Source organism: Rhinatrema bivittatum, chromosome 1, assembly GCF_901001135.1.
Source record: "Rhinatrema bivittatum chromosome 1, aRhiBiv1.1, whole genome shotgun sequence".
In the NCBI taxonomy this organism is placed as follows: domain Eukaryota; kingdom Metazoa; phylum Chordata; class Amphibia; order Gymnophiona; family Rhinatrematidae; genus Rhinatrema; species Rhinatrema bivittatum.
This window is the reverse complement of record NC_042615.1, coordinates 774,401,638-774,420,870: the sequence shown is the minus strand read 5'-3', so window position 1 is coordinate 774,420,870 and position 19,233 is coordinate 774,401,638. Positions and strand designations below refer to the sequence as shown.

At 45.7% G+C, this 19,233-nt stretch overlaps 1 protein-coding gene across 1 annotated transcript in view; it reads left to right on the top strand.

Moving 5' to 3' along the window:
* Positions 1-19,233, top strand: part of DCC (DCC netrin 1 receptor) — a 1,677,934-nt gene that overhangs the window by 1,555,093 nt on the left and 103,608 nt on the right. The window contains exons 26-27 of the mRNA XM_029571056.1: positions 1,899-2,054; positions 9,761-9,973. Coding sequence (XP_029426916.1) covers positions 1,899-2,054; positions 9,761-9,973 — 369 coding nt within the window. The remainder of the gene's footprint in view (positions 1-1,898; positions 2,055-9,760; positions 9,974-19,233) is intronic.

The window sequence follows — 19,233 nt, the reverse complement described above, 5'->3', positions numbered from 1 at the left end:
TCAATGCATATCCAGCATAGCTTTCTGCTTCAACAGCAGGGGGGGAATGAAGAAAAGTGGATCTATATACAGACAACAACCAACAAGGACTGAATTACATAGTCTGGGTAAACAGATAATTAGGGATGTGCAGCAGGGATGGATACGTTCAATTCGGTATTCATATTCGTCGGGACCCAAATCTGTTTCATCTGTTTTCGGGGGACCCCGATTCATCCATTAGTTATGTATGGTATTCGTTTCCCATTAAAGTTTAAAAAAAACCCATCCCGACCCTTTAAATTTAATTAACTACAACCCCCCCACCCTCCTGACCCCCCTCCCCCCAAGACTTGCAAAAAGTCCCTGGTGGTCCAGCGGGGGTCCTGGAGCGAACTCTTGCACTCGGGCCATCGGCTGCCGGTATTCAAAATGGCACTGATAGCCTTTGCCCTTACTATTTTACAGGGGCTACGGATGCCATTGGTTAGCCCCTGTCACATGGTAGGAGCAACGGACGGCCAGCTCCTACCATGTGACAGGGGCCGACCAATGGCACCGGGAGCCCCTGTGTCAAGCATTTCTTCCAAGTCCCTTTCTTCAGATTTCAGTCTTCACAATTTATTTACACAATCCACAGCCATAGACTTGAATGTGCCATAGACTAGAAAGGGAAACAAACAAATGAGACAAATATTTTTTGTTTCATTCGTGGGATCCCTCCACTTCTATTAGGGGACCACAAATTAAGGGGCGGATTTTAAGAGCCCTGCTCGCCTAAATCCGCCCAAATCCGGGCGGATTTAGGCGAGCAGGGCCCTGCGCGCCGGTGAGCCTATTTTTACATAGGCTCACCGGCGCGCGCAGACCCCAGGACCTGCGTAAGTCCCGGGGTTCTCCGAGGGGGGCGTGTCGGGGGCGGGCCCGGTCGTCGCGGCGTTTTGGGGGCGTGTCGGCAGCGTTTTGGGGGTGGGTCTGGGGGCGTGGTTATGGCCCGGGGGCGGTCCGGGGGCGTGGCCACGCCCTCCGTACCCACCCCCAGGTTGCGTCCCGGCGCGCTAGCGGCCCGCTGGCGCGCGGGGATTTACGCCTCCTCCGGGAGGCGTAAATCCCTCGACAAAGGTAAGGATGGGGTTTAGACAGGGCCGGGCGGGTGGGTTAGGTAGGGGAAGGGAGGGGAAGGTGAGGGGAGGGCAAAAGAAAGTTCCCTCCGAGGCCGCTCCGATTTCGGAGCGGCCTCGGAGGGAACGGAGGTAGGCTGCGCGTCTCGGCGTGCGCCGCTATACAGAATCCATAGCCTTGCGCGCGCCGATCCCGGATTTTAGCGGATACGCGCGGCTCCGCGCGTATCTACTAAAATCCAGCGTACTTTTGCTGGCGCTCGATGCGCCAGCAAAAGTAGGCCAAATCGCGCGGTTTGAAAATCTACCCCTAAATGAATATGGACTCATTTGTTGTATTTTACTAATTATTTTCAAACAAATGTATATTCCTAGAATCTGATAAAGCTAGGTGTACTAAACCCTCTTCTGAATTTTCTTATAACATCTTTCTCCACAGTACATCCATACGTATTACCTTCATCCTCTAGGTGCATTTTTATTGTGCACTTCCTCTACTTTTAGACTCTTATTGGACAATTTAAGAACCTTTAATTCTGACAGATATGCCAAAACATGGCCATGTTCCATTTTAGCTATGATTGTATTTTTTGTATTTTATTTATTTTCATCTGGCTGTCAGTATATTCACTTAATGATTGATTAATTGTATTATTTGACTATTTATTGATTGATTGTATTTATCACCACTCTTTCACCTGCATTTGATGTTTTAATATCTGGCTTTAATGTAAATTATCTAATCATTTCACATGCTGTCTCTTTTTTAAAATAAAAACTTCATTATCTGTTTTGTAGCAGTAGTCAGTGCCATCCCGGTACCAACACTTGAAAGTGCCCAATATCCAGGAATCCTGCCATCACCGACATGTGGCTACCCACATCCACAGTTCACTCTACGCCCAGTGCCCTTCCCAACGCTCTCTGTTGATCGAGGCTTTGGACCAAGTCGAAGTTAGTACATCAGTTTTCTTTCTTGTACTTTTATCTCTGTCATTGAATGTATTGAAATTAAACTAAGAGCAACAACATTTTGCAGTTTTTGGTGCCATACAGCTTTAAGATGCTTGTGTAGAATTTTGCGTGTGCCTTTTAGGCATCTATTGTCTTTAAGAAACATATTTTCCAATAGACTTTGAGATATGTTCTAGGTCAATATTCAAAAAAGTCTAAGTAAGTTAGCCGGATAAGGCTTATCCGGCTAACTTACAAGAAATATTCATCAGCACAGATATGCTGATGAATATCCCATTAGAAATCACTAGATAGCTGTGTAAGTCATATCTGGCTAACCTTAGACCTGCAGGTCTAAATGATCTGATTAACTTAACTGGATAAATTTAAATATCGCTACTTATCTGGCTAACCCCTAGCAGAATGATGAGTTGCGAAAAAACAGGGTGGGAACCGATAGTGGACAGCTGGCCATATCACAGTGCTGCATTTTTTCCTGCCATAGTTGCAGCCTTGCTGCCCACTATCACCTCCATAGCGCCACACCAAAAGGTGGTTATTTCCGACACTACTGCCGACGATAATGTGTAAAACATTATCGCCCGCAGCGGTACCGGAAATATTTTTTTTTTGCCCATCCAAAGCCCACCTTAACCCCACCCTTATCACTCCCCTTCCCTGAATTTAAATAATACCGACACGATGCAGAATTTACAGGGTACGTTAGGGCTCTATCGCGTTTTAAAGAATGACCCTTTAAGTTAACTGGATAAGTAGCTCCTCCACAAAACACCCATTTCTCACTGGATAAGTATTTAAATAGATAAGAACTTATCCAGGTAAGTGGCGGCCGCTAAACACAGCCAAATATTCAGCAGCCACCACTTAGCTGGATAAAACCTTACTTATCTGGCTAAGTGATGCTGAATATTGATCTCAGAGAGATTAAAATAAAAAGATTTGAAAATACACTAAGAGCAACATCTGACCATGCGTTTCAGATTTTAATGGATCCATCCTCTTATAAGCATCTCAGATAGTTAACATGCTGCCTCTTTTGCATTCTTAGAAACGTCAATAGAATAACCATGACTGATAGTCATGCAGCTAGAACCATGGAAGGTGATGAGGTCAGCAAAATATCAATGGCTTGAGAGAAATCACATTCATGTGGTAGATAATGCTTGACCCCACTATATGTATGCTGATAGATCATTTGACATATTACTTTTAGTAGTCAACTACTTTTTATTAACAAATGGTCTATAGGGCAGGTTTCAGTACATGTGCTGTTGTACAGACAGCACATTTATCATCAGAACTAATGCTCACTTAAAATTCAGGATCACCAACTCAGAATTTGGATCAATATAGCAGGTTGGTTTTTTTTCATTTGTTTTTAAAGAGATAGCAGTAATTGTTGTGGACTTAAGTATTTTGTGAAATAAAAACTGCATACATGAACTAAATATTTTGGGAGAAATTGCATATTTGACATAAGCTAACACTTGATGATATTTAACTTAGTTTCCATTTCTAATTAATCACATTATGTTTGGCACAGTTGGCAGTCTTTACCCAGGAGAGGCCCAAGGATATAGCTGTAGACCTCACCCTCGCCTTCCCCCATCATTCCCTCATTAAAGAATTAATAATGCAATGGAGCATATTCAATTAAAAACCCTAAAATCTTTAACAAATTTCACTCAGGGACCAGGAAACATATTCAGTAATGTTATCTCATTTCACAGAGATCAAAGAATAACTTTCAACTGATAATGAGATTTAGTCTATTATTTGCTGACTGTAAAATAATTAAGAAATTTAGAACCAACTATTAAAATACAGCAGGAAGCCAAATGCCTGGGTATCATATATCTGTGACTAGGGATGTGCATTTATGTATAATGAATGCACTAAATGCAACAAATTAAGCCATTTCCAGATCATTCTAAATAGAACGAGTTGAAAATAGCTTCCTATGAAAATACCCCCAAATTACTGGGTAATTTGTTATTCGTGGTATTAAAGAAATGAGCTTCCTGCGGCCCTGGAAACACCCTTCTGCCCATTAAAACACAAATCCTGGGCATGAGCCTGCCAGGCTGGACCTCCCTGAGCCCAGCTGAGGCTCACGGGCGCCCCATCCCCTACTCCCATGTTGCTCTTTAGCAACACAGAGGCAGAAGTACTGGACCTGATCGCAGAAGGATGCTGACATGACTTAGGCAACATCAGAACTTCAATTTATGGTACAGGTGGTTGGGAGGGATAAGGCTGGGATGAGTGGTGGAAGGGGAACCAGGAGCGGGGGGGGGGGGGGTGGGAGGAAAGGGATGAGGCACCGACCTCAGCCCTATTAATATTATTAATATTATTTTTACAATTAACATGCTGTCAATTTTGGGAGCGGGTGGCAGGCTCAGCCCAGCAGGATTGAGCCTATGGTGCTCACAAGGAAGGGAGGAGAAGGGTCTGGTTAGGGCCTGTAGTCCCGTGATCTTTTTTATTTTTTTTTTCCTTTGGATCGCTATTTATTCTTTTCAATATAGCTGGTTTTGTGTAAAGTTATCCAGCTAATTGTAGCCAAATAACTTTATACATAACTGACTATATATAAAAAAATATATGGTTATGATTAAAGTTATCTGGATACCTTTAGCCAGATAACTGTAATTGGGGATATTCAGTGGGATGTATTTTTTTTCTTTTTTGATGTGCACTAATTGGAAGTAGTGCACACTAATTTGAATTAGTGAGTACTAAAAATAACACATATTTTAAAATAAGACTAATGAAATGAAAAAACCGAAAACAAAATGTAAGAAAAACAAAACACAATTTTTTTTGCCATGCACATCCCTAATGAACAGTCCAAGGCTTAAAAAGACTAGTAAAGTAACACCAACAGTGGCATGAATATCACAAGGCACTGTGAGGGAGCAAAGCAGCAGAAACAGTGCCATGAACATCCCAAGGCACCATGAGAGGGGCAAAACAACACCCACAGTGACAAGAACAATCCAAGGCTCAAGAAGAGCAAAGGGCACCAACAAAAGTGGCATGAAGACCTCATTGTACCAAAAGAGGGGAACATGGCACTAACAGTACTCACCAGCCAGGAAAAGGATCTAGACATATCATGGACAATACGTTGAAATCCTCTGCCAGTGTGCAGCAGCAGTGGCCAAAAAAGCAATTAGAATGCTAGGAATTATCAGGAAAGGAATGGAGAATAAAACAGGGAATATCATAATACTTCTGTATCGCTCCATGATGTGACCCCACCTTGGGGCGGATTTTAAAAGGGTTACGTGCGTATATCCGCTCCTGCGCATGCCCCGGGACGTGCATATGTCCCAGGGCTTGAAAAAAGGGGCAGGAAGTGGGCGGGGCATGGCAGTCCAGGTGAGGGGCGTGGCAGGACCGAGGCCTCCGGCACAGCGGCCGGAGGCAGGCGCAACTTATTTAACAAAGGTCAGGGGAGTTTTAGATAGGGCTGGGGGCGGGTTAGGTAGGGGAAGGGAGGGGCTCCCCTAGGGCTCGACATGTGCAAGGTGCACAAATGTGCACCCCCTTGTGCTCGCTGACCCCGGATTTTATAACATGCGCACGGCTGCGCACGCATGTTATAAAATCGGGCGTAGATTTGTGCGCGCCGGGTTGCGCACACAAATCTATGCCTGCACGTACCTCTTAAAATCCGGCCCCTTTATTGTGTGAAATTGTGGTCACTGCACCTCAAAAAAGACATAGCAGAATTAGAAAAGATAGAGAGAAGAGCAACCAAAATGATTCCTCTATAAGGAAAGGCTAAAGAAGTTTGGCTTTACAGTTTGGAGAAGAGACAGCGGAAGAGAGATACAATAGAGGTCTATAAAATAATGAGTGGAGTGGAATGGGTAAATGCGACTAGTGGAATATTCAATGAACTTACTAGGTAATGCATTTAAGACAATCGGAAAAAGTATTATTTACTCATTGCATAATTAAATTTTGGAGTCTGTTACTGGAGGATGAAGTGAAAGCTGTTAGTGTAGCTGGGTTTAAAAAAGGTTTAAACAAGTTCTTATTTATTTATTTATTTATTTTGAACTTTTTTATACCGACATTCATGTAAAATATATATATCACATCGGTTTACAGTGAAACAACTTAATTGGAAAAACATTACATAGAAAGGGGTTACATCAAACTGGGACCCAGTATGTTAAATACAAGAAAGGTACATAAACAATTTTTAAAGTGGACTTCGGAAAATCCACTGCTTATCCCTGGGAACAACAGCATGGAATCTATCTACCCCTTGGAATCCTTCCAAAAGGTGACCTTGATCGGCCACTGTTGGAAACAGGATGCTAGGCTTGATGGATCTTTGGTCTGATCTGGTATGGCAAATCTTATGTTCTTATGAACCCTGAGGCCCCATTAGAAGGATGTGAAGGAGATCTGAATGTAACTTCTGTCACCTATTGATCACTTAGGGGGTAATTTATCAAAGGCTTATCACATGCAAAATGGGCCTTTTCACATGCGATATCATGCAAATTAGGGGGAGGGGAGGAGTCAGGGCGGGGAGGGGGGGAGTCGGCGGTGTCTTCGCTTCTGGTGTCTTAGCTGCCGGTGATAATGTTACTAAGATTATCGTCGGCAGTAGCACACCAAATAGCACCACCTTTCACGGTGGCGCTATTCGGTGCAAAAGCCGGCAGCCGGCACACCACCATGGTGCAAAGGCTGCGGGTTTTCACAGGCCCACCCCCCCCTTCACCCCCCACCCCCAGTTTTCACAGGATTCATCATTCTGTGAAGAATGATGAATCCTGGCCTAAGGTTGATTCAAATGATCTGATTGGGGAGGTGGGTGTCCTCTTCTTCCCTTACCTTTCCATGCTCATCCCACCCAAAGCTGTATGCTTAGTCAAAGAGGATACCTTCCCTGACAGAAAAAGCACCATTCTTCGGTCAATGTTATAGGAGTTGCTACAAACCCCTGCTAGATACTTCAAAGCACCAAGAGAGGAGCATATCATCACAAACAGTAACCTGAAGACTGTTCCTGACATACAAATAAGTCTTCAGGCCTGGGTATTGGACAAAAACAAATTAAACTATCTAGAAGCCAGAAGAGGTGAATTTACTGTCCTTGGGTTAGGAAAAACAATTGAAATTTCTAGTACTGTTAGGGCCGGATTTTAAGACGTACGCGCAGGTGTACATTTGTGCGTGCAACCCGGCGCGCACAAATGTACGCCCGATTTAATAACATGCACGTGCAGCCGCACACATGTTATAAAATCCAGGGTTGGCGCGCACAAGGGGGGGCACACTAGTGCACCTTGCATGCCCTAGGGGAGCTCCGATAGCTTTCTCTGTTCCATCTGAGGCCGCTCCGAAATCAGAGCGGCCTCAGAGGGAACGTTCCTTCTGCCCACCCCACCTTCTCCTCCCTTCCCTTACTTAACCCGCCCCCCCAGCCCTACCTAAACCCCCCCATACCTTTATTTTACAAGTTGCGCCTGCCTCTGGGCAGACGTAGGTTGCGTGCGCCCGCTGAGTGCTGGCGCGCGATCCCAGAGCCTAGTGGCCCTAAGGAGGCCTCTGGCCACGCCCCTGCCCCAGACTGCTCACGCCCCTCTCCTTTTTTCAAGCCCCGGGACATACGCGCTTCCCGGGGCTTTGCACACATTGCCGGGCCTATGCAAAATAGGCTCGGCGCGCGTAGGGCTTTTAAAATGTGCCCCTTAACTTAGACTGGGTTTAGGGGATTGATATTATAGCATCCTCAGCAAAGAACAAATAAAAGTGAACTGTATTCTTAATTAAAACACATGGAAAAGTTTAATAATGCATCAAGATGTGTAGTACAAAAAGCTGCAGTAAAACAAATTTCAAATAAAACCCAACATGGCATATTTTGGCATATATGCCTGCTTCAGGAGTTAAAAATGTAGGCCCTACAATTATGGCAAAAACAATATGTAAAATGGTGGCATGTGTGACAAGATACCTATAAAAAGATTTAAAAAAAATAAGAATAATCAAATAAAAGAATAAATGCAGAAAAATCTAGTAAAAGACAGAATATTTTGTACACCCAACCACTAGTATAAAGCATTTTCTCAAGAATTTTTCAAACTGCACCTTAAAAAAAGTGATTTACCTCGGCCAATGTCCCTGTAAATTGCTGTACATAGGTAGCACCAAACAAAGAGTATGAACAAGATTTCTAGAATATATCATAGGGAAGCAAGACCAGCAGCTCACACCCATTGACCACCACCCCCCCCTCTCTCCCCTCACAAAAAAACGCATAAACATCAATATGGCTTTTGAACAACCAGGCCACAGTTTATTATAAAACACAACCCGACCCCACCATAATACCAAAACATAATCATTGCCCCTACCGCCATCTTGCCCCTCTTCACTTACCACCGCGTCCCAATGGTAAGCCTGTTTCAACACTCCCCCCTCTCTTACCCCGCCAGGGCACCAGCAAGGGTAAGCGTTCAGCCTGAGCATTGCCCCCCCCCCCCCCCACCAATGTCCTTTGCAAATCAATACAATACACTACAACTTCGGGCTCGGGTTTTTCCGCTTCAACTGCGACATTCAAAAACACCAATACATAACCCCTTCAACAGCATATATGGAGGGAGGGAGGGAAGCAGAAATCTGCCGCTTGCTTCGCTGTTGATACCTCGCTGCCTGGCTACGCGCCGAAATCTTTCTTTTCTCTATCTGACAACCAATGGCAAGGCACCAATTTGAAATTGTTGCCGTTGGTTACCACTCTCCCCCCAGCCCCCCCACTCTCGTCCTACGCTCCCTGCGCTTGTGTCCATGTTAATTTCGGCAAGCTCGCTCCGCCTTCTCTAAGAGTTGCATCGAAAGAGATGTATTAGAAAACCTTAACATTGAATGGTACAAAAACATAGTGATGCAGATCTAGATTTTGGGTCTTAAAAATGGTACTGGATAGCTGGTAAGTAAAAATAAAGATTCTTCTCTATTTACAGAACAGCGTTTTATTTTTCAGATGAACACCATTTCTTCTTTATTTTGGCCTCTGCTTTTTGGGTTTGTATTCCTATTTCTGACTGGTTTGCCTGTGCATTTTTCTCTCATTATTTAAAGCTCAACAGTTAGTTTAGAAAAAAATATATCAAATGTAGATAAAGCATGACCTGCCATGTAATATAGATCTTTAATTCCACAGAGAGTCTCTAGAAGCAATGAATTGTTAAAAGCTTCTCGTGCAATCTTTGAAAGTTCAAAATGAAATTATAGCTCCCTAGCACAATTATTTATTACTTACCAAATATACATGAAAAAGAAATACCCATTATATCACAGAGTAGAAACCGTAGTCATTACATCTTGGCAAACCAGTAAAAATACCATTTATCTCTACAACTGGATCACGCTTTTGGTCTTTTATTGATTGAGGTCCCATTGATATGCTTACACCGATTCACCTTCATTTATAATTCTGTTTCCAGAAGCAATTACGCATAGAAACTGTGATAGTACGCTCAACAAATTTTGCTGCAAATTCTGCATTGAAAACAGTTTAGTTTTGTATTTTCCTTGATGCAAGATAGGTTTACCAATAGGATGTTTAAGTAAAGTCAGGGTATAAGAAAAATAGAAACCTCATTCAGGCAAATAAGAGGCAAGTATTTTATCACTTTCCTTTTCAGCAGTGAGTGAAGGCCCATCTTCGCAGCCATCATCCATGTTACCGCAGGCACAACCTGAACATTCAAGCAGTGAAGATGCACCAAGCAGAACTATCCCTACTGCCTGTGTTCGGCCGACCCATCCCCTTCGCAGCTTTGCAAACCCCTTGCTACCTCCACCAATGAGTGCAATAGAACCTAAAATCCCTTATACACCACTTTTGTCTCAAACAGGTAAGTGATTTAAGGTCTTACCTTTATTCAGGACACTTGACTTTTCTGCTCTTCTGTTTCTTTATTTTCACTTAATTTTCACTTAATTTTTTCTTTTTTTTTTTTTTTACTGTTTTTTCCAATTGTGTGCAGACTTCCCGCCCTCGCCTGCCCCTCCTTCCCATACACCCATAATGTGTATCTGTTCTGATCATACTAAGAAATATGCAACAGGACTCAAGCAATAAAACATTTCAAGGAGAAATGTTACCCACACGATAACATTGAGAACAAGTTCTGCTGGTTTAGATTCCTGTTAAAGATGAATTTATTTAATTTTAATTTATCTGGAGTTTTCATGAGCTGGAGCAAACTGATGTTTAGGACTTAATAGACTGCACAATATAAGCCTGCTGCACTGTCAGGACTGGCATGAATTTTACATATCACATTGACACTGAGAACAAGCATCCTTTGACAAATTATTCAATGATGGAAAAACATTTCAGCACTTTCTCTACAGGTACCACTGCAAAATAACTTAGTTCATGATACATAATTCTTTATTTTATTGCAATCGATTGTATGAATAGTCAGAGTTATCCACATTGGGGTAGATTTTTAAAGTTATGCGCGCGTAGATTTGATCGCGCAACCCGGCACGAACAAATCTACGCCCAATTTTATAACATGCGCGCACTGCCGCACGCATGATATAAAATCCAGAGTCTGCACGTGCAGCGGGGTGCACAATTGTGCAACCTGCGCACGCCGAGCCAAGCAGCTTGCCTCCGTTCCCTCCAAGGCCGCTCCGAAATCGGAGCGGCCTCAGAGGGAACTTTTTTTCTGGCCCCCCTCCCTCCCCTACCTAACCCACCCCCCACCCTAACTAAATCCCCCCCCCCTTACCTTTGTTAAGAAAGTTACGCCTGCCCAAGGCAGGCAAAATTTGCACGCACCGGAGGGCTGCCAGCGCGCCATTCTCCGGCCCGGGGGCTGGTTCGGAGGCCTCAGCCATGCCCCCGGGCCGGCACCTCGCCCACGGCCCTGCCCCTGGAATGCCCCCGAATGCCGTACCACCCCCGACATGCCACCCGACACTCCCCCCAAACAAAGCCCCGGGACTTACGTGCGTCCCAGGGCTTTGCAGCGCTGGCGGCCTATGCAACATAGGCGCGCCTGCGCACAAGTCCCCTGCGTGCATATATCTGGCTGGATTTACGCGCGCAGGGCTTTTAAAATCTGCCCCATTGAGAGGACATTAAAGTAAAAAAAAAAAAGAAAGATTAGGAGATTAAAGTATTTTCAAGTTTATTTTAGTTGGGATTATAGAGAACATTTGAAAATGGGATTATTTGAAGATGCCTTGTACATCCATATGAAAATATAATGGATTTTTATATCTGTAGTGGAGCAAGAAAAAAATGTTCTTATAGCCAGCAATTGTTCAACATAAAGGAACATATTGGGGCTATACAAAGGTCTTCAGGATAAGTTATTATCAGTGAATGAATGCATGGAAGATGAGATAAGAACATAAATTACCATACTGGATCAGACTGAGGGTCCATCAAGCCCTGCATCCTGTTTCCAACAGTGGCCAATTCAGGTTACAAGAACCTGGCAAGAACCCAAACATTAAATAGATCTCAAGCTACTAATGCCAGTAGTAGCAGTGGCTATTCCCTAGTCAAGTTGATTAATAGTTTTTGGACTACTCCTGAAGGAATTTATCCAAACTGTTTTTAAACACAGCTACACTAACTGCCCTAACCACATCCTCCAGCAATAAATTCCAGAGCTTAATTGTGCATTGAGTGAAAACAAATTTTATCCAATTTGTTTTAAATGTGCTATTTATTAACTTCATGGTGTGCCCCATAGTCCTTCCATTATCTGAAAGAGTAAAAGCCAATTCAAATTTCCCTGTTTTAGTCCTCTCATGATTTTATAAACCTCTATCATATCCGCCTAAAGCCATCTCTTCTCCAAGCTGAATAGCCTAACCTCTTTAGCCTTTCCTCATAGGAAAGCCATTCTGTCCCCTTTATCATTTTGGTCACCCTTCTCCAGTGCAACTATATCTGTTTTTGAGATACAGAAACTAGGGATGTGAATCGTTTTTAACGATTTAAATTATCGTCCGATAATTTTAAAATCATCATTAATCGGTAAGGGACTCGATACAATAGGAATTCCCTCGATTTATCGTGAAAAATCGTTAAATCGAGTACGGGAATTATTTGGGGGGAGGGCGGGAAAACCGGCACACCAAAACAACCCCTAAACGCACCCCGACCCTTTAAAACCAATCCTTTACCCTCCCCCACCCTCCCAAACCCCCCCCAAAATGTTAAATGACCTGGTGGTCCAGTGGGGGTGGGGGTCCCTGCGCGATCTCCCGCTCTCGGGCCATTGGCGCCATTTTGGCTACCACTGATAAAAATGGCGCCGATAAAAAAAAAAAAACAACCCACCCCGACCCTTTACAAATTACGCCTTTGCTTCTCCCACCCTCCCGACCCCCCCAAAAACCTTTTACATGTACCTGGTGGTCTAGCGGGGGGTCCGGGAGCCATCCCTTCAATCATACCCTCGGTGCCGGTGCTGGACTGGTTTCAAAATGGCGCCGATCACCTTTGCCCTCACTATGTCACAGGGAGCGACCCTCGCTACTCGTGGTGCCCACCTCACGAGCAGGCCTCTCCACCTACCTTTTGCTGCGCTGCCTTCCCGTCGCAGCCTGGAGATAGCCGACGCTGGAGCCATCCCACTGCAGTGGGGCCCTGTCGCCGACCACCCAAGTGGCCAGGAGGCCGCCGCTGCTGCTGTGCTCCCATGGCTCGGACCGCCGCACTTTCGACCTTCTGAGCGGCGAGGAGGCCGCTCCTAGTTTCACTGTCCCTCACAGCAGGGAGCCGCGAGTCAGTTGTCTTCAGCAGCATGTAGCCACCATCACTAAGGCTTTGCTCTGCGGCCTAGTGCCATCCCTGCCTGTCCCTTGCGGCATGGACACTGCCTCCTAGCTGTCTCTGCTTCTGCCTGTCTCTCTAGGCATGGGGGCCATGCCTCCTTAACATTTAAAGGGCCCGCAGCCGGATAGGCCCCAGGCCGCACCTGATGACATCATCCTGGGAGTCTTCTGGCTAGCTCTATAAAAGGGCTTCACTTTCAGTCCAGCCTTGCCTTACATTGGAGTCTCATGTCCCTGGAAGTTCCGTCTTCCAGCGCTCCGTCAGGTCTTCATCTTCCTTGGAGCTTCTTGTCCTGTTTTGATTCTTGAATCTTCGTTACTTGTCCTGATGCTCCGTGTTCCTGTCCTGATGTCCGTGATCCAGTCTTCATGTTCCTGATGTTTCGTGATCCAGTACTGATGCTCTGTGATGATCCTGCTTTGATGTCCTGAGCCACTGGTTCCTCGTTGTCACCTTTCTTGGAGTGCCATGTCCTGGTACAAGCCTGCCTCCTTGTCCACAGCACAAGCCTCCAGAGGGTCATCCTTCCCTGTAGCCAAGTCCCATCTTGGTCCTGTTCCCTGAGGCTCGTTCCGGCCCTCGGATTCCCTTGTGGCTGCTCTGTCCATGCCTAAGACTCTGTTTGAACCTGCTCCGCTCCAGTATGGTCCGTGACCAGCCTTGGGAGGCTGTGTAGGGCGCGTCTCAGTGCAGGCTTCTTCTGAATCTTCGCCATGTTCCAGCTTCAACTTCCACATATCTGTCTGGAGTCTGCCTCACACTCAAGCTTGGTCTGCGACCAGTCCAGTGGGTCCACCTTGTGGTGGGCAGTGTAGGGCGTACTGCATCGCAGCCTCAACCTAGTCCTTGATCCTGAAACTTGATCCTGAACTTCCTCGTTCCAAGTTCCTCGTCTGAGTCTCCACATTCCAAGTTCCTCGTCTGAGTCTTCCATGTTCCAAGGCCTTTATCTGTCTATGGCCTCCATCTGGCCTGCCGCTTATTGCTGTTACCCAGCGGCAGTTCTGAAAGGGCTTGGAACAGTCAGAGGACCGTTCAAAGACCACCCTTGCATTGTTGGTCTTCCTGAAGTGTGCGGGTTCAGTGGAGAGTTCGAACCATCAATTTCCACCCATGCTTGGACACGTCTCGCCTGTCTCGGTACTGCCTTGGAGTCTCTTGGGTTGTGCCTTGGTCCAAGGACACACATTCCCCTCAAATGGGACCGCTCTTCTAGCACTCCCTAACAGAATGCAAGGCCTCCCTAACAGAATGCAAGGCCATGTGTCCGGTGACTGTATTCCTGTGATGGGACTTGCCTTGTTCCTGGAGTCCTGTTTGAGAGTTTTTGTCCAGAGTTTGTTTCTGGACATGTATTTGGTCCCAGAAATTTTTTTTTTTTGACTGGGGACTTCCTTTATTATGACCTGTGGAGGCGCCAGCTGTCTGGATTCCATGACCTGCAGGAAGTGCCTGCATCCAGACATTTTTTTCCCACCCTTTTCCAGGTTGAGGTTTTACGACCTGCAGGAGGCACCTGCACCCTACCTGGCTTGCTGGTTTTGCCTGTTCCCACCCTGGATTCCTCCCGGTCTTTCCTGAAGTTCCTGTGTTCCTTGTCTTGTTTCCTGGTTTCCTTGCTCCTCGTCTGGTTTCTTTGCTTTGTTCCTTGTCTTGTTTGCTTGCTCCTTGACTTGTTCCTTGGTGCTGTTTTGTTTGCTTGTTTGTGCTGTTTTGTTTGCTTTTTGTGCTGTTGTTGTTTGCTTGTTTTGGGCTGTTAGTTTGTGTTTTGCTGTTGGTTTGTTTGTTTTGCTGTTGTTTGCTCTGCTTGTCCCTTGTTTTGCTGTTGTTTGCTCCACTTGTCCCTTGTTTTGTTGCTTGTTTTGCTGCTTTGTTCCCTTGTTTTGTTGCTTGTTTTGCTGTTTTGTTCTCTTGTTTTGCTGTATTGTCCTTTTTTTTGCTGTTTTGTCCCTTGTTTTGCTGTATTGTCCCTTGATTTGCTGTTTGTGCTGTTTTTCTCCCTGTTTTGGTCACTTGTTTGTTTCGTGTTTCTCGTTCTATCTCTGGCAGTTTCTTGTGCTTTCTTCGCTTCAGTCCCTGGAAATGCCAGTTTCCACTACTGGAACCTTGATCTCCCCTTGCCACTATGGACTGATACCTTGTTCCCTCTAGCTGTTGAGAAGAGGCTTGAGGAGGGGGGGTCTTTGAGGAGGGGTTACTGTTACGATTCCTACTCACGGTGCCCACCCCACCTACCTTTTGCTGTGCTGCCTTGCCGACGTGGCCTGGAGATCGCCGACGCTAGAGCTGTCCCGCAGCAGTCAGGCCTTGCCACCAACCACCCAAGTGGCCAGGAGGCTGCCGCCGCAGCTGTGCTCCCACGGCTCAGACCGCCGCACTTTTGACCTTCTGAGTTGCCAGCAGGCCGCTCCTAGCTTCTCTGTCCCTCATGGCAGGGAGCCGCGAGTCAGCTGTCTTCAGCGGCAGGGAGCCGCCATCTCTAAGGCGTTGTTCTGCAGCCTAGTGCCGTCCCTGCCTGTCCCTCGCAGCATGGATGCTGCCTGCAGGCTGTCCCTGCTTCTGCCTGCCTCTCTAGGTGCTGGGCCATGCCTCCTTACAACATTTAAAGGGCCCGCGGCCGGATATGCCCCGGGCCCCACCTGATGATGTCATCCTGGACATCTTCTGGCTAGCCCTATAAAAGGGCTTCACTTCCAGTCCAGCCTTGCCTTGCATCTGAGTTTCATGTCCCTGGAGGTCCTGTCTTCCAGCGCTCCTTCAGGTCTTCGTCTTCATTGGAGCTCCATGTCCTGTTTTGATTCTTGAAACTTAGTTACTTGTCCTTATGCTCTGTGTTCCTGTCCTGATGTCCGTGATCCAGTCTTCATGTTCCTGATGTTCCGTGATCTAGTCTTGATGTTCCGTGATGATTCCGCTTTAATGTCCTGAGCCCCTGGTTCCTCGTCATCACCATTCTTGGTGTGCCATGTCCTGGTACAAGCCTGCCTCCTCGTTTGCAGCACAAACCACCGGAGGGTCATCCTTCCTTGTAGCCAAGTCCCGTCTCGGTCCTGTTCCTTGAGGCTCGTTCCGGCCCTCGGATTCCCTTGTGGCTGCTCCATCCATGCCTAAGACTCTGTTTGAATCTGCTCTGCTCCAGCATGCTCCATGAGCAGCCATGGGAGGCTGTGTAGGGCGCGTCTCAGTGCAGGCTTCTTCTGAATCTTCACCATGCTCCAGCTTCAAATTCCACGTATCCGTCTGGAGTCTGCCTCACACTCAAGTGTGGTCCGCAACCAGTCCCATGGGTGCGCCCTGTGGTGGGCTGTGTAAGGTACACTGCGTTGCAGCCTCAACCTAGTCCTTGATCCTGAACCTTGATTCTGAACTTCCTCATTCCAAGTTCCTCATCTGAGTCCCCTCGTTCCAAGTCCCTTGTCTGACTCTCTACATTCCAAGTTCCTCATCTGAGTCTCCATGTTCCAAGTTCCTTGTCTGAGCCTTCCATGTTCCAAGGCCTTCATCTGTCCATGGCCTCCGTCCAGTCTGCCACTTATTGCCATTACCCAGCGGCAGGTCCAAAAGGGCTTGGAACGATTATAGGACCGTTCAAAGGCAACCATTGCATTGTTGGTCTTCCTGAAGTGTGCAGGTCCAGTGGAGAGTTCGAACCATCAGTTTCCACCCATGCTTGGACACGTCTTGCCTGCCTCAGTACCGCCTTGGAGTCTCTGGGGTCATGCCGTTGTCCAAGGATACACATTCCCTCAAATAGGACCGCTCTCCTAGCACTCCCTAACAGAATGCAAGGCCTCCTAAGGCCTCCCTAACACTTCCAGTGTTGCAAGGTCCTCCTGCAATTTATCACAATCCAATTGTGATACTCTGAATAATTTTGTGTCACTTGCAAATCTGACCACCTCATTTGGCATATCTTTACCTTTATCCATTGAGAAAATTGACCATTCAATCCTACTCTCTGTTTCCTATCTTAACCAATTTGAAATCAACAAAAGGATATTGCCTCCTATCCCATGACTTTTTAATTTTCTTAGAAGCCTTTCATGAGGGACTTTGTCAAAAACCTTCTGAAAATCCAAATATACCACATCTACTGGTTTACCTTCATCCACTTGTTTATTAACCTGTTCATAAAACAAAGTAGTAGATTTGTGAGGCATAAATTCCCTTGGGTAAATCCATGATAGCTGTGTTCCATTAAACCATTTCTTTCTATATGCTCTGTGATTTTTTTCTTTAAAATAGTTTTCACTATTTTTCACAGCACTGAAGTCAGGCTCATGGATCTATAGTTTCCTAGATCATCCCTGGAGCCCTTTTTAAATATTGGGGTTACATTAGCCACCCTCCAGTCTTCAGGTACACTGGATGATTTTAATGATAGTTTATAAATTTTTACTAATAGATTTTATATTTCATTGAGAGTTCTTTCAGAACCCTGGCGTGTATACCATCCGGTCCTGGTGATTTGCTACTCAATAATTTGTCAATCTGGCCTACTACATCTTCCAGGTTCACCATGATTTTGTTTAGTTCATTAAAATCATTACTCTTGAAAACCATTTCTGTAACCAGTATCTCCCAAGCATCCTCATTAGTAAACACAGGAGCAAATACTTCATTTAATCTTTCTGCAATGGCCTTATCTTCTCTAAGTTTCTCTTTAACCCCTCAATCGTCTAATAGTCCAACCGACTCACTCTCAGGTTTCCTTGAATGTGTAGATGTGAATTGGTTATTTACACTTTCAGATAATGGAAGGACTAGGAGGCATTCTATGAAGTTAGCAAGTAGCACATTTAAGACTAATCGAAAAAAATTATTCTTCACTCAACGCACAATTAAGCTCTGGAGTTTGTTGTCAGAGGATGTGGTTAGTGCAGTTAGTATAGCTGGGTTCAGAAAAGGTTTGGATAAGTTCTTGAAGGAGAAGTCCATTAACTGCTATTAATCAAGTTTACTTAGGGAATAGCCACTGCTATTAATTGCATCAGTAGCATGGGATCTTCTTGGTGTTTGGGTAATTGCCAGGTTCTTGTGGCCTGGTTTGGCCTCTTTTGGAAACAGGATGCCGGGCTTGATGGACCCTTGGTCTGACCCAGCATGGCAATTTCTTATGTTCTTATGCTTCGGCTATATTTTAAAAAATATTATCTTTTTTATTTCAAAACCTCTACCTGTACTGAAGCTGTGAGATATGCATGTGCTAGGTGTGGTGCATGCTGCGCAGATTTTAAAATCCACACTGGTATGCACTTATCTTCCACTGCATGCAAATCTTAAAAATAAAAAAGGAGTGAGGCATGGGTGGGCTGAAGCTGTCAAATGAAGTCAACATGTAAGTATTTACATGCACAAGTGCGCATCAGTGTTCCCTACCATATAACTTTACTTCTGCTATGGACGGCGTATAAGTCATGTAACAAAAACATATAGGCTAATCAGAGGTGTTTTAGGGTCAGGGTTAATAGGGTAAACAGGAGGCAAGTTAGCTATGGAGATTAGGAAGTCCTCTCTTTTATTGGGGCGAACTGGGAGTGAACTAGATAAAAGGGTAATTGCGTTGGCGTGTGTAGTTACTAAAATTTCCTCCACTTACGAGCTTGAGGCAGCATTGGCTCGTCCATGTGTGTATCAAATGAAAGTCATGCACACATGTGTGTGCATACAGACAATATTTATAACGTATCCATATGTATGTGTATATGTGCATGTATTATAAAATCACCACGTCCATGTGCTTGCGCCGGCAAACGTGCGCACATACACGCCCGCACGCAGGTCTTAAGATTCACCTCTATGAGTTTTTGCCTCTACGGCCAACTTCATTTCAAATTCTTTCTTAGCCTGTCTTATCAATGTTTAACTTTTAACTTGATAATGTTTGTACTTTTTCCTATTTTCTTCAGATGGATCATTCTGGTTTTTGCAGGAAGAGTTTTTGGCTAAAATAGACTCTTTCACCTCGCCTTTTAAACATTCCAGTAATCGTTTGGCCTTCCTTCTACCTTTCATATGGGCGGATTTTAAGAGCCCTGCGTGCCGGTGCGCCTATGTTCAATAGGCCTACCGGCGCGCGCAGAGCCCCGGGACTCGCGTAAGTCCCGGGGTTTTTCGAGGGGGGCGTGTCGGGGGCGGGGCCGATCGGCGCGGCATTTTGGGAGCGGGACGCGGCGTTTCGGGGGCGTTTCGGGGGCGTGGTTTCGGCCCGGGGCGGTTCAGGGGCGTTGCCACGCCCTCCGGAACTGCCCCCAGGTCCCGTCCCGGCGCGCTAGTGACCCGCTGGCGTGCGGGGATTTACTTCTC